Genomic DNA, 12,577 nt, shown 5'->3' on the forward strand with positions numbered 1-12,577 from the left:
GAAAACAAAGGGGCAGAAACAGAAAGCATGAGATGGAGAGCAGATTCTTCTATATCGAGTCTTAGAGAGCCAAGTTCATTATATGAGGTCAAATATAACATTTAGCTTCAATTTTAAACCAAGAAATGCATCACCTTTCAGCTCCTGGTGGCAGCCTTGATCCAGCTATTTGCATACTTGACTCCCAGTACATTTGTGGTAGTTTTCCCAAAGTTGTATTAGGGCTCCCATAAGGAATAGGTTTTTTCCTTTTATCCAAAATGCATTCAAAATCTTAAGGACATATGGGGAAGAATCAACAGTATTAATTAGGTAGATTTGTACAGGTAAAAATTTAAGAAATATTTAGGCATATGAGCATATACATACACATAGGTATACACATACACATGAAAGTATAATGAATCTTTCTAATTACCCAACTTTTTAAAAAATCAGATCTGCTTCAATGGTACCTCTTTTTGAAAAAAAATAATAATAAAAGTCCATCAGCAAGTATTACTCAAAACTATATTTAGACCAGGCTATATCTAGTACTAATTCAGATCAAATCACATTATAGACTTTTACCCTCGGTAAATATTCTGGTCACAACTAAAGAAAGCTAACCTAATACATCTGAAAATGAATAAAGCCTCAAGCATTTATCCTATAAAAGGATGTCTAGTTGATTTAGGATAGTTCTTAGACAAATTCCAGGTAACAAATGCAAAAGAGGTGATAAGTAATACAGTCACTTATTTGCAACCCCTAATAAAATGATGGGTTTTAGTAACAAGTAATCTTGCTGCCAGAATCAGTGGGTGGAAAGCTGTTCAGAAACTTTCTAATGGATAAGTTAGTTGGTAATATACAAACTCACTGATAAAAAAAAGTCTTAATAAGAAAAAAGTATATAGTCGCTGACTGTCTCTAGATATGGTGCAATAAGAAGTACACATACTGAATTTGTCTAGCCAAAAAAAAAAAAAAATGTAGAGATGGCTTTCATGGAACATTAGGTTAAGCTGCCATATGGGACCCACGTGCCATATTGTGGTATCAGTTCAAGTCCTAGCCTTTTTGCTTCTGATCCAGCTTACTGTTAATGTGCCCTGTAGGAAGGCAGTGGACAACCACAGAAAAGTCTAGGGGGCCTGGTGCAATGACTAATTGGCCAAATCCTTGCCTTGCAAGCACTGGGATCCCATATGGATGCCGATTCATGTCCTGGCTGCTCCACTTCCCTTCCAGCTCCCTGCTCATGCCCTGGGAAAGCAAAGAAGGATGGCCCAAAGCCTTAGGACCCTGAGCCCACATAGGAAGCATAGAAGAAGCTCCTGGCTCCTGGCTTCAGATCAGCTCAGCTCCAGCTGTTGCAGCCATTTTGGGAATGAACCAGCAGATGGAATATCTTTGTCTCTCCTTCTCATACTCAAATATACTCATTTACTGAGATGTACTATCTTAATCATATCATATCCTTCTACTCAAATATTAGCAACTATATCTTATCCTTCATGATTAAATATATTTTAACATAAAAACAAGCCAAAATAGGGCCTGGTGGTGTGGCCTAGCGGCTAAAGTCCTCACCTTGAACCCATATGGCAGCCGGTTCCAGTCCTGGCAGCTCTACTTCCCATCCAGCTCCCTGCTTGTGGCCTGGGAAAGCAGTCGAGGACAGCTCAATGTTTTGGGACTATGCACCCGTGTGGGAAACCCGGAAAAAGTTCCTGGTTCCTGGCTTCGGATCGGCATAGCATTGTCCGTTGCGCTCACTTGGGGAGTGAATCATCGGACGGAAGATCTTCCTCTCTTTCCTCCTCTCTGTATATCTGACTTTCCAATAAATAAATAAATCTTTTAAAAAAAAAAGCCTTAAAATGGGAATTATAAATATTAACAGGCAATGCAGTGGCCTTAATGTACAATGATCTTAGTTTCAGTACTAATTTCACATGTGACATTGGGACAGCTTATCATGCATCATTTTTCTCCTTTCTATAATTCCAAATGTTCTACAATGGATATATATTATTATCAGATTACAAGAAACATTAACAACGAAAAAATAAAAAGCCAGCCATTGTGCCTGTCACAAACATTGACATAGTAAACTGCTATGAAATGCTCTCAGGTGGGATTATAGAGCATTTCTTAGTTTGCAGTTTAGTGCATTTCTTCTATCATCACTACTTTCACAATAAACTGTCTGCCAGGTTGGAAGTTGTCCCCCAGAATCTATTTTCCCTTCTACTTTTAATGGTAAGAGTTCCTAAACCTTAGCTGTGTATGTTGCCATTCAGAATGAAACTCAAGTTTTAAAAACTCACTTGCTGCCAAGAATGGCCACAGTTATGTGTGACTTTCCCTTCCTCCTTCCTCCCCTTGGATTGTTGATGAAATGAGAGCACCCATCTGGGAACATGAAGTAGATGCTACATACTGAGCACAGTGGCTTATAAGATAGAAGGATCCTGGATCTTCGCATTTCTACAACTGGCATTTCGGCCCTGGAATGTGTCTGGAAGAAGGAAATAATTTCAATTTAAGTTCCTGCTACTTATGCATTTTCCTCACTCACTACTAAACCTAAACACTAATTAATATAAAACCAAAGAAGGAAAGTATGAGCTCTGTAGTGACAGATGAGAGTATCTGCCCGAATGGAAACACCCATAATCTGATCACAGACTCTCCCGGATCTACTTCAACACTACTTCTTCACAAAGCATCCCAAAACATTCCTCATGCTGAATTGAAACCTATGTCTTCAAAAAAAAAAAAAAAGATGTATTTGTTTTTATTGGAAAGGCAGATTTGCAGAGAGAAAGAGTTACACAGAAAAAGATCATCATCCACTGGTTCACTCCCCACGTGGTTACAATGGCTAGAGCTGAACTGATCCAAAGCCAGGAGCAAGGAGCCAGGAGTTTCTTCCAGGTTTCCCAAGTAGGTGCAGGGTCCAAGCCTTTGGGTCATCCTCGACTACTTTGACAAGCCACAAGCAGGGAATTGGAAGGGAAATGGCGCCCAAAATGGATCTTGGCCCACACAAAGTGAGCATTTAGCCATAGAGCTATTGCACCATGTCCAACTATGCCTTCATTTTTGCCTTTTTTTTTTTAAGCACAGAGGTGGAATTTTCTAGTTTGGTACACATTTTAATCATGCAAGCATTCAAAAGTTATGGTCCCCACAGACTTCTATTTTTTAAGCTAAAGCTCTCCTGCTTTTTCATTTTCAAATTTAAAAAATGTTAAACATTCACCTATGTATTTGAAAGGCAGAGTTACAGAGAGAAAAAGGATGAGAAAGAAGAGACGGTGGTTGGAGGTAGAGGGAGAGAACCAGTCTTTCATCTGCTGGTTACCTTCCCAAATACCAGCAATGACCAGGACTGTCCAAGAAGCCTGGGGCTCTATCTCTATCTCGTACCTAAGTGCCAAGAGCACAGGTCATTGGCCCATTATCTCTGCTTTCCCAGGGCATTAGCAGTGACTTAAATCGGAAGTGGAGTAGCAAGGACTCAAACTGGTGCTCAATTGAGATTCCAGCATTGCAGGTGTTGGCTTAACCCACTGTGCCACAAAACGAGCCCTACAAATAAATTTTCCTTTGTTTCAAGAGTCATGCTAAAGGCTTTACATGCACTGACAGGTAATCCTGGTAAGCAGGCATAATAATAATCCCCATTTTACAAACTAATAAATTCGGGGATATTTGCTCAGGAATTGGAAGGCATGTGGTTGTAGTCCTCTCTAATTCTAGGCCATGATTTCTAGATTTCCACATCTGTCTTCCTTTAGTTCTCAACCCGATCTGTCACACTGATTCTCATGAACAGCAGTATAGCCATACACACACACACACACACACACACACACGGACACAATACTAACATGTGAGTGAAGGACAATGTACATTGGGACTACCAACTCTGTTATTTTTTTAACTCTGTCATTTTTAATACTATAGTTTTAAATAGTGCTTAATTTTTAGTACTCATTTACATTAAGTTCACAGTCTCTTAAAATATCCTTCATGTATTTAGATATTCTTTTAACCTCATTTAGAAAGCTTATGTTGATCCTCTTAAAATGACATCTGTTTCATCTAAGCACACTTATTGAATTCAGTAACATCTTTTTGACTCTTACACAATATTGCCACCCAACATCATCTAGCCCACAAGCTTTATGCCATCCACAATGAAATCAGAACGTTTTCCATAATCAGACCTCCAAGAAAGAAGGTAAGCAGTTTAGCAACAAGTACAATCTCTTTGGAAATCTTCATCCAACCTGATAATGGAGTGCAGCTTTTTAGATAGAATTTTAAAACAAAGAAACTGAAACAATCATTTCCCTGGTGTTAGCACACTGAATGGAGGTGCACGGAATGTCCTGAAAATCCACTGATTTTTAGTGAATCTATATCTGGTTCTTACAACAAAAAAATAACCTTAAATTTTTTCCTGAAAAACAACAAAATTCTGATGGTTTTCTGAGCCAGGCCACAGGAACTTGAGGGCTTCCTATATCATTCTTTCTACTTTTGTCTATTTGGAAATTTTGATGATAATAGCTTTTTTTTAAGATTTATTTTATTTCTATTGCAAAGTGAGATATATACAGAGAGGAGGAGAGACAGAGAGGAAGATTTTCTGTCCAATGATTCACTCCCCACATGATTGCAACAGCCAGTGCTGTGCTGATCCGAAGCCAGGAGCCCAGATCCTCTTCCGGGTCTCCCACGCGGGTGCAGGGTCCCAAGGTTTTATTTTTTTTTTTTTTTCTTTCTAAAATTCCAGCTGGTTAGGGAAGTAACTAATAAGCTACCATGGACTCACCTACTGTGTGGTGGTAAGATGTCAGAATAGAGGATCTTACATAACAGACTCCTCCCAGCACCTCTGCTAGCATCTTAAAAATCTTCTGCCGTGCTCCATTCATGCTGCCAATATCTTCAGAAAAAGAAAAGAGACCACTTAGATGAAACAGTTTTTGAATTAACCAAATTCTATAAGCTGCGAAATCAAGCTTTCCAATAGGTGCTCCAATGTAATGCCGTATGTGATACCACTAAATTCTACACAAGATGTGTCCTTCGCTCTCAACGAAAAGGGGCTTTGTGTTCTAAATATAAAGAAATTCTTGTTTCACAAATCTCACCTAAAATTAAGCAGCTGATAGCACTCTCGAGAATTTGCAAATCAAGCTTAGGTTTAGCAATGTACAACCTATATATTCACTTTAGAATTAAACTTCATCATCTGACCAAAAGAAAGTTCAAACCTTTATTATACTGTTGTTGACAGAAAGAGTCATGAAACCATGGAATCTGAAGCTCAGGGCATTCCAAGCAGACTGCTCTATTTAACTCCATGAGACGAAACTGGATCCTTGCACTTAGAGATGAAGGTAAAACTGAAATTAAAAATAAATTCCAAATAAATCTCGATAGCTCAGACCAAGCAAAATGAACCCGTGTTTTCTTTTCAAATTCATTTATCCCCACTATTGGCTGCTATTTTTATTCTTATATTATACAAATCACTCCATTTATGCTCAAGTGCTTTATATATATATACACACTTTTTAATATTTATTTCTATTGGAAAGGCAGATTTACACAGAGAATGAGAGACAGAGGGAAAGATCCTCCATCAGCTGGTTCACTCCCCAGGTGCCGCAGTGGCTGGTGTGGAGCTGATCTGAATCCAGGAGCTTCCTCTGGGTCTCCCTCATGGGTGCAAGGTCTTAAGGCATTGGGTCATCCTCCACTGCCTTCTCAGGCCATAAGCAAGGAGCTAAAAAGGAAGTGGAGCAGCCAAGACACAAAGTGACGCCAATATGGAAACCCAGTGCACCAAAGGCGAAGATATTAGCCACTAGGCTACTGCGCTGGGCCCACATATATAGTTTTAAAGATTTATTTCTTTTTATTGGAAAGGCAGATCAGATTTATGGAGAGGAGAAGCAGAAAGATCTCCCATCCACTAGTTCACTCTGCAAATGGCTGCAACAGCCAGAGCTGAACTGACCCAAAGCCAAGAGCCAGGGGCTTCCTCCAGGTCTCCCAGGCAGGTAGAGTATCAAGGCATTAGGTCATCCTCTACTGCTTTCCCAGGCCACAAGCAGGAGCTGAAAGAGGAAGTGGAGCAACCAAGATATGAACTGGTACCCATATGGAATCCTGGTGCATACAAGGTAAAGATTAAACTACTGAGTCAGGCCCACAATGGTTTATATTTTTTTTTTAATTTTTTCTTTCTTTTTTTTAAGATTTTTTTTAAAGATTTATTTATTTATTAGAAAGTCAGATATACAGAGAGGAGGAGAAACAGAGAGGAAAATCTTCCATCCGATGATTCACTCCCCAAGTGAGCACAACGGCCGATGCTATGCTGATCCAAAGCCAGGATCTAGGAACTTCTTCTGGGTATCCAATATGGGTGCAGGGTCCCAAAGCTTTGGGCTGTCCTCGACTGCTTTCCCAGGCCACAAGTAGGGAGCTGGATGGGAAGTGGAGCTGCCGGGATTAGAACCGACACCCATATGGGATCCTGGCGCGTTCAAGGCGAGGACTTTAGCTGCTAGGCCACTCCACCAGACCCTTTTTTTTAATATTATTATTACAAAGTCAGATATACAGAGAGGAGGAGAGACAGTGAGAAAGATCTTTCGTCCAATGATTCACTCCCCACGTGAGCGCAACGGCCAATGCTATGCCAAGCCGAAGCCAAGAGCCAGGAACTTCTTCCAGGTCTCCCACATGGGTGCAGGGTCCCAAGGCTTTGGACCATCCTCGTCTGCTTTCCCAGGCCACAAGCAGGGAGCTGGATGGGAAGTGGAGCTGCCGGGATTAGAACCAGCGGCCATATGGGATCCCGGCATGTTCAAAGAGAGGACTTTAGCAACTAGACCACGCCGCTGGGCCCAGTTTATATTTTCTAATTTCTACATCCAGCCACATGATTAGGACCAATTCCTACATTGTCTTCATCAACTGTGAATGTTATAACTTACAGTTAATAAAAAAATACCAAGAATTTTCATTGACATTTAACAATTTTTCCTCAGGAAACAATATAGCATTCACATGTAACTATTCATTGTATACAATAACAAAAACTGAAAACAAACTGTATGATACAGAAATGTTACTATGATTTATTATGTAGCCAATAAAATTATGACGCCAGAAAGTATCTAGTGATGTGGGAAATTGTTCAAAGCATAGTTAAATGAAAAACAACAGCACGTAAAAGTAAATACATACAGTAATCTGAATTTTGTTTTAATTACCATTTAGACAGATAATATAAAACACAAGCAGGAAAAAGGCAGATAAGAAATACTCTAAGTAGTGGTCAGAGTGTGGGCATTAATGAACTACTTCAACAAACAATAAAAGTTATCAATATTTAAATGCGTCAATATAGATATGAGTGAAACTCAGGTATAAAGTGAAAGTGATAATATAATACATACTCTCAAGTTGAGAATCCAATCTGGCCAAGAATTTGATGTTAAAAATTGCTTTTAGCAGATCTTCTGGAAAATATTCAACCGTGGCCAAAGAGAAACCAAGAAACACTAAAACAAGAGGATCCAACACACCTAAACAAATTACAATTAAAAAAAACACAATGTTCAGTCAACTCACATAGAATATACATATAATTCAGGTAAAGTTAGACTTTTTTAAAAATGACACAAACATATGGTCTACACAAGTCAGAATAGTGAGTAGCAGTTACCTTGGGTGGGAGGTGGAGCAGATACATTCTGGGTAAGTCAATCTGTATAAATTATCTTTTCTTCTGAGGTTATATTAACATTTTATACTTGGGCCCGGTGCGGTGGCGCAGTGGTTAAGGTCCTCGCCCTGCATGCCCGGGATCCCATATGGGCGCTGGTTCTAATCCCGGCAGCCCTGCTTCCCATCCAGCTCCCTGCTTGTGGCCTGGGAAAGCAGTCGAGGACGGCCCAAAGCTTTGGGACCCTGCACCCGCGTGGGAGACCCGGAAGAGGCTCCTGGCTTCAGTTTGGCTCAGCTCCAGCCGTTGCAGCCGCTTAGGGAGTGAATCATCAGACAGAAGATCTTCCTCTCTGTCTCACCTCTCTGTATATCCACCTTTCCAATAAAAATAAAAAATAAATCTTAAAAAAAACATTTTATACTTTAAGGATTTATTTATTTTTATTAGAAAGCCAGATCTACAGAGAGGGGAGACAAAGATTTCCCATCTGTCCACTGGTTCTCTCCTTAAGTGGCTGCAAGGAAGCTAGATGGGAAGCAGAGCAGCCAGGACACAAACTGTCACCCATATGGTATCCCAGCACGTGTAAAGTGAGGATTTAGCTATTGAGCCATCGTGCCAGGTCCAACAGTTTATATTACTCCTTGATATAGTCTTTAAAACTGACTTGGATAGAGAAAAAAAAATCTAAAGCAAAAGGATGATAGCTAACATAAAAAGGAGGAATGATCTCATTCTCTATGTATTGATGACAATAAGGTAATAGTTTCAGAATGTGGTAGGCGTAATGCTAATGCAAATAAAACTCATTTTTGCACATCATAGGAATGATCATCTCTGCTACATATATGGACATAAGGAGGTAGAGAGAAACCAAGTGGCATGCCCAAAGTCTTACAGTTAGTGAACGGAGAGTAGAATTTCACCCAGAAAGCCCAGCTCTGAAGCCTGTGTCTCCACACCATGCTGCTACCTGGGGCCTCGGGTCTCCAGAATGAGAGCACACATACTTGAGGCCCTGCCTCTCCCCATCACCAGTCACCCAGCAGCATGCCAGGAGTCCCAAAAGGTAAGCCTGCAGGTTGCTAAGATGATTTGCCTCATCAGAGACATTTCCAATGTGGGGAAGAGGTCACTTACAATGCCCTATTCACTTCGGTACTCTTACACAGGATAGGAGCAACACTCAGTTTTTTCCTTTTGGGGTTTTGACTGAAGTGATTTAATAAAGGAAGATCAAACGGTGACATTAATAGGGATGAGTTCCACCAGCAAAAAACACCTGTCAAAACTGATCTTTCTTCAAAACAAAACAATTCACTTTAAAAAATTTACATATACTTGTCTCTAAGGACTCCTCATTTTCTGAGTCTTAAAAACAACTATACTTCTCAAATCCTTTTTTAACATCTTACGTTTAACATTTTTTTTTTACATTTTAGCTTAAAAGGAAATCTTAGGGGACAGGTATTGTGGTATGGTAAGTGAAGCTGCTCCCTGAGACTCCCCACATCTCCAATGTAGCTGCTTTCCTTCCAATCCAGCTTCCTGACAATGCACCTGAAGACAGCAGATGACAGCCCAAGTGCTTGGGCTCCTGACACCCATGTGGAAACCAGGATGGAGCTTCTGACCCCTTACTTTACTCCATTTGGTTGCTGCAGGCATTTGGTTAGTAATCCAGCAGATGCAAGACCCACCTCCATCTTTCTCTCTCCCTTTATCATTCCTTTCAAATTCAGGGACAGAGCCATGATGCAGTCTATTAAGCTGCAGCCTGTGACATCAACATCCCATATGAGCACTAATTTGACTCCCAGATGCTCTACTTCTAATCCAGTTTCCCCACTAAAGTGCCTGGGAAAGTAACAGGGGATGGACCACATATCTGGGTACCTGCCATCATGTGGGAGACTGATGAAATGTTAGGCTCCTGGATTTAGTTTGGCCCTGGCCCCTGCCCCAGGCTTTGAGGCCATTTGGGGAGAGAACTAGCAGATATATCTCTCTCTTTTTGTTTCTAATACTCTCTCTAACTGTGTGAATGTCAAACATATAAATAAATCTTTACAAGTAGAAAAGTAAATAATAAAAACCCTAATATCTAAGCCTTTATGTACAGACTGTGGGAAGAGACATGCTTCCATTTCCTTCTGAGAGATGACAGGCACACGACTAGAATACCAGAAGAACACACACTGAGTCTCAGGTTCAAGTCTATGTTACTAAAAATGAGTGTAAATGGATGGCACAAATACACATAGTCATACCTGTGCAAATAGGCATGTGCCATAGTCCCATTTTACCTATCAATAGAAGCAGAAGGGTCAGGCAAGTTTAGTTGCTAATGGCCTACAGAGTCCACAAAACTGTAGCAAGGTCCATTAGCAGGACACTGGTAATACAAAGTATTTCTACTGGTTTCATCAGCTTAACCAGAGGCATACAGGTCCATGTTGATATGCTGTAATAGAGAGTCTAGCATCTTATGCTCAATGTAGAAACTTTCAGTAAGCATCTGTTCTCTCTCACACATTCTAATTTATGTGAGAGATGAGAGACAGAGACACACACAGGTAAGAGTTCTCATCCAGTTGTTCATTACCCAAACACCAACAGTGGGCTGCCAGTGAGCACCAAAATCAGCAGCTGGGAAACTCCATCCTGGACTTTCAGGAGAGTAGAAGAAATCTAGTCACTTAAGCCAGCACCACTGCCTTGCAGGGTTTGCATTAGCAGTACACTGGAATCAGGAACTGAGCCAGGCATCAAATTCAGCCATTCTCACGTAGGATGCTGGTATCTTACTGGCAAAACACCTGTCTCAGTAAGTAGGTTTCTGTTGCTTGGTAGATGACTGACTATAGTTTGACTACATGCACAGCAACTTTGAGTAAATTAGGCTCCAGCTATGTACTTAATCCCACTGCCTACTCTCTAGCTCCAATTGCTACATCCCATCTGCCATTCCTGGTAGAAAACAAACATGTTCTCATCATGGGACTCTATGGCCCATCTGTTGACATGAACACTCCCTTACATCACTGAATCCATGGTTAAATGGCATCTTTTCAGAGAGACAGTCTGTGCAGCTCTTATCCAGAGCAGCATTGCACCCCACCCCCACATCAGGCTCCACCCTACACACTCGGCCTGCTCCGTATGTTTGAGGGCACTTCACTAACCTTATAGATCTGCTTGTTGTTTGTGCCTCCTTGACACAGACACAGCCCAGGGAGCACAGTCAGGGTTGGCTTTACTCTCTCCTGTATCTCCAGTGCCTAGCAGAGTACCAGACGGTACACAGTGACTGCAGACTGTAAGGGCCACAGTAAGACAGGGATTTTGCCTCTAACACCTCTGAATTATGCTGACAAGTACAAGCAGTGTGAATCTGAGATGAAACATGCCAAAACACCCTGATCCTTGAAGTTCACAGTGCTCCAAACACAATTCAGGACCCAAAATAAAGGAAAAGGACAAAGTGATTTCCTGACTCTGCAGTTTTCACACATTGATTCTGCTAAAGTCAACAGTAGGAAGCACCTATTTCTATGCTAAATCTTTCTAGTATGGAAACAACATTTAAATAGTGTTTTAACAGTTACAAAAATAGGGCCTGGCACAATAGTGTAGCTGCTAAAGTCCTCACCATGCACACCAGGATCCCATATGGGTGCTGTTTCTAATGCTGGTGGCACCACCTCCCATCCAGTTCCCTACTTGTGGCCTAGGAAAACAGTCAAAGACTGCCCAAAACCTTGGGACCCTGTACCCTCGTTGGAGACCCAGAAGAAGCTCCTGGCTTCTGGCTTTGGATTGGCGCAGCTCTGACCATTATGACCGCTTGGGGACTGAACCATCAGACAGGAGATCTTTCTATCTGTCTCTCCTCCTCTCTGTATATCTGCCTTCCAATAAAAATAAATAAATCTTTAAAAAAAAAAAAAAGAGTTGGGCCTGATGCGGTAGCCTAACAACTAAAGTCCTCGCCTTGAATGCACTGGGATCCCATATGGGCACCGGTTCTAATCCCAGCAGCCCTGCTTCCCATCCAGCTCCCTGCTTGTGGCCTGGGAAAGTGGTTTAAGACAGCCCAAAGCCTTGGGACCCTGCATCCACGTGAGAGACCTGGAAGAGCTCCTGGCTCTTGGCTTCAGTTTGGCTCAGCTCCAGTCGTTGCAGTCACTTGATGAGTAAAACAACGGACAGAATATCTTCCTCTCTTCCTCTCCTCCTCTCTATGTATATCTGACTTTGCAAAAAAAATAGAATAAATCCTTTTTTAAAAAGTACAAAATAAGAAGCACCCAAGTAGCAACCCCTCAGATGATACATAAGTATCTATGAGGGCCCCTAAGAAACATTTACTTTTGGGGTCCTGGCCACAGTAGCCTAGAAGCTAAATCCTGGCCTTACATGCTTCAGGATCCTATATGGGCACTGGTTTTAATCCTAGTGGCCCCACTTCCCATCCAGCTCCCTGCCTGTGACTTGGTAAAACAGTCAAGGATGCCCCAAAGCCATGGACCCTGCACCTGCATGGGAGACCCAGAAGAGGCTTCTGGCTTCGGATCAGTGCAGCTCCAGCTGTTGCGGCCAGTTCGGGATTGAATCAGTGGATGGAATAGCTTCCTTTCTGTCTCTCCTCTTCTCTGTATCCGACCTCCCAATAACAATAAATAAATCTTTAGAAAAATAATTTAAAAAGAAGAAACATTTACTTTTTAGAATTAAAGGAAAATATTAAATGACAGAAGCAATCAGAAACTATGTGCTTTAGATGTAAAGGTTAACAAGTTTGTGGAAAATGGAATTACAAGGCAA

The 12,577-nt window shown here is 41.2% G+C and overlaps 1 protein-coding gene across 1 annotated transcript in view; it reads right to left on the bottom strand.

Annotated features, from left to right (window-relative positions):
* The window catches only part of FASTKD1 (FAST kinase domains 1), a 37,163-nt gene that overhangs the window by 4,110 nt on the left and 20,476 nt on the right, over positions 1-12,577 (bottom strand). The window contains exons 10-13 of the mRNA XM_040971684.1: positions 7,479-7,607; positions 5,280-5,411; positions 4,835-4,948; positions 135-273 (exon numbers count right to left, since the gene is read on the bottom strand). Of these exons, the coding sequence (XP_040827618.1) occupies positions 135-273; positions 4,835-4,948; positions 5,280-5,411; positions 7,479-7,607 (514 nt within the window). The remainder of the gene's footprint in view (positions 1-134; positions 274-4,834; positions 4,949-5,279; positions 5,412-7,478; positions 7,608-12,577) is intronic.

This window comes from Ochotona curzoniae, unplaced genomic scaffold (genome assembly GCF_017591425.1).
Source record: "Ochotona curzoniae isolate NIBS_2020 unplaced genomic scaffold, NIBS_Ocur_1.0 contig_2210, whole genome shotgun sequence".
NCBI classification, from domain to species: Eukaryota; Metazoa; Chordata; class Mammalia; order Lagomorpha; family Ochotonidae; genus Ochotona; species Ochotona curzoniae.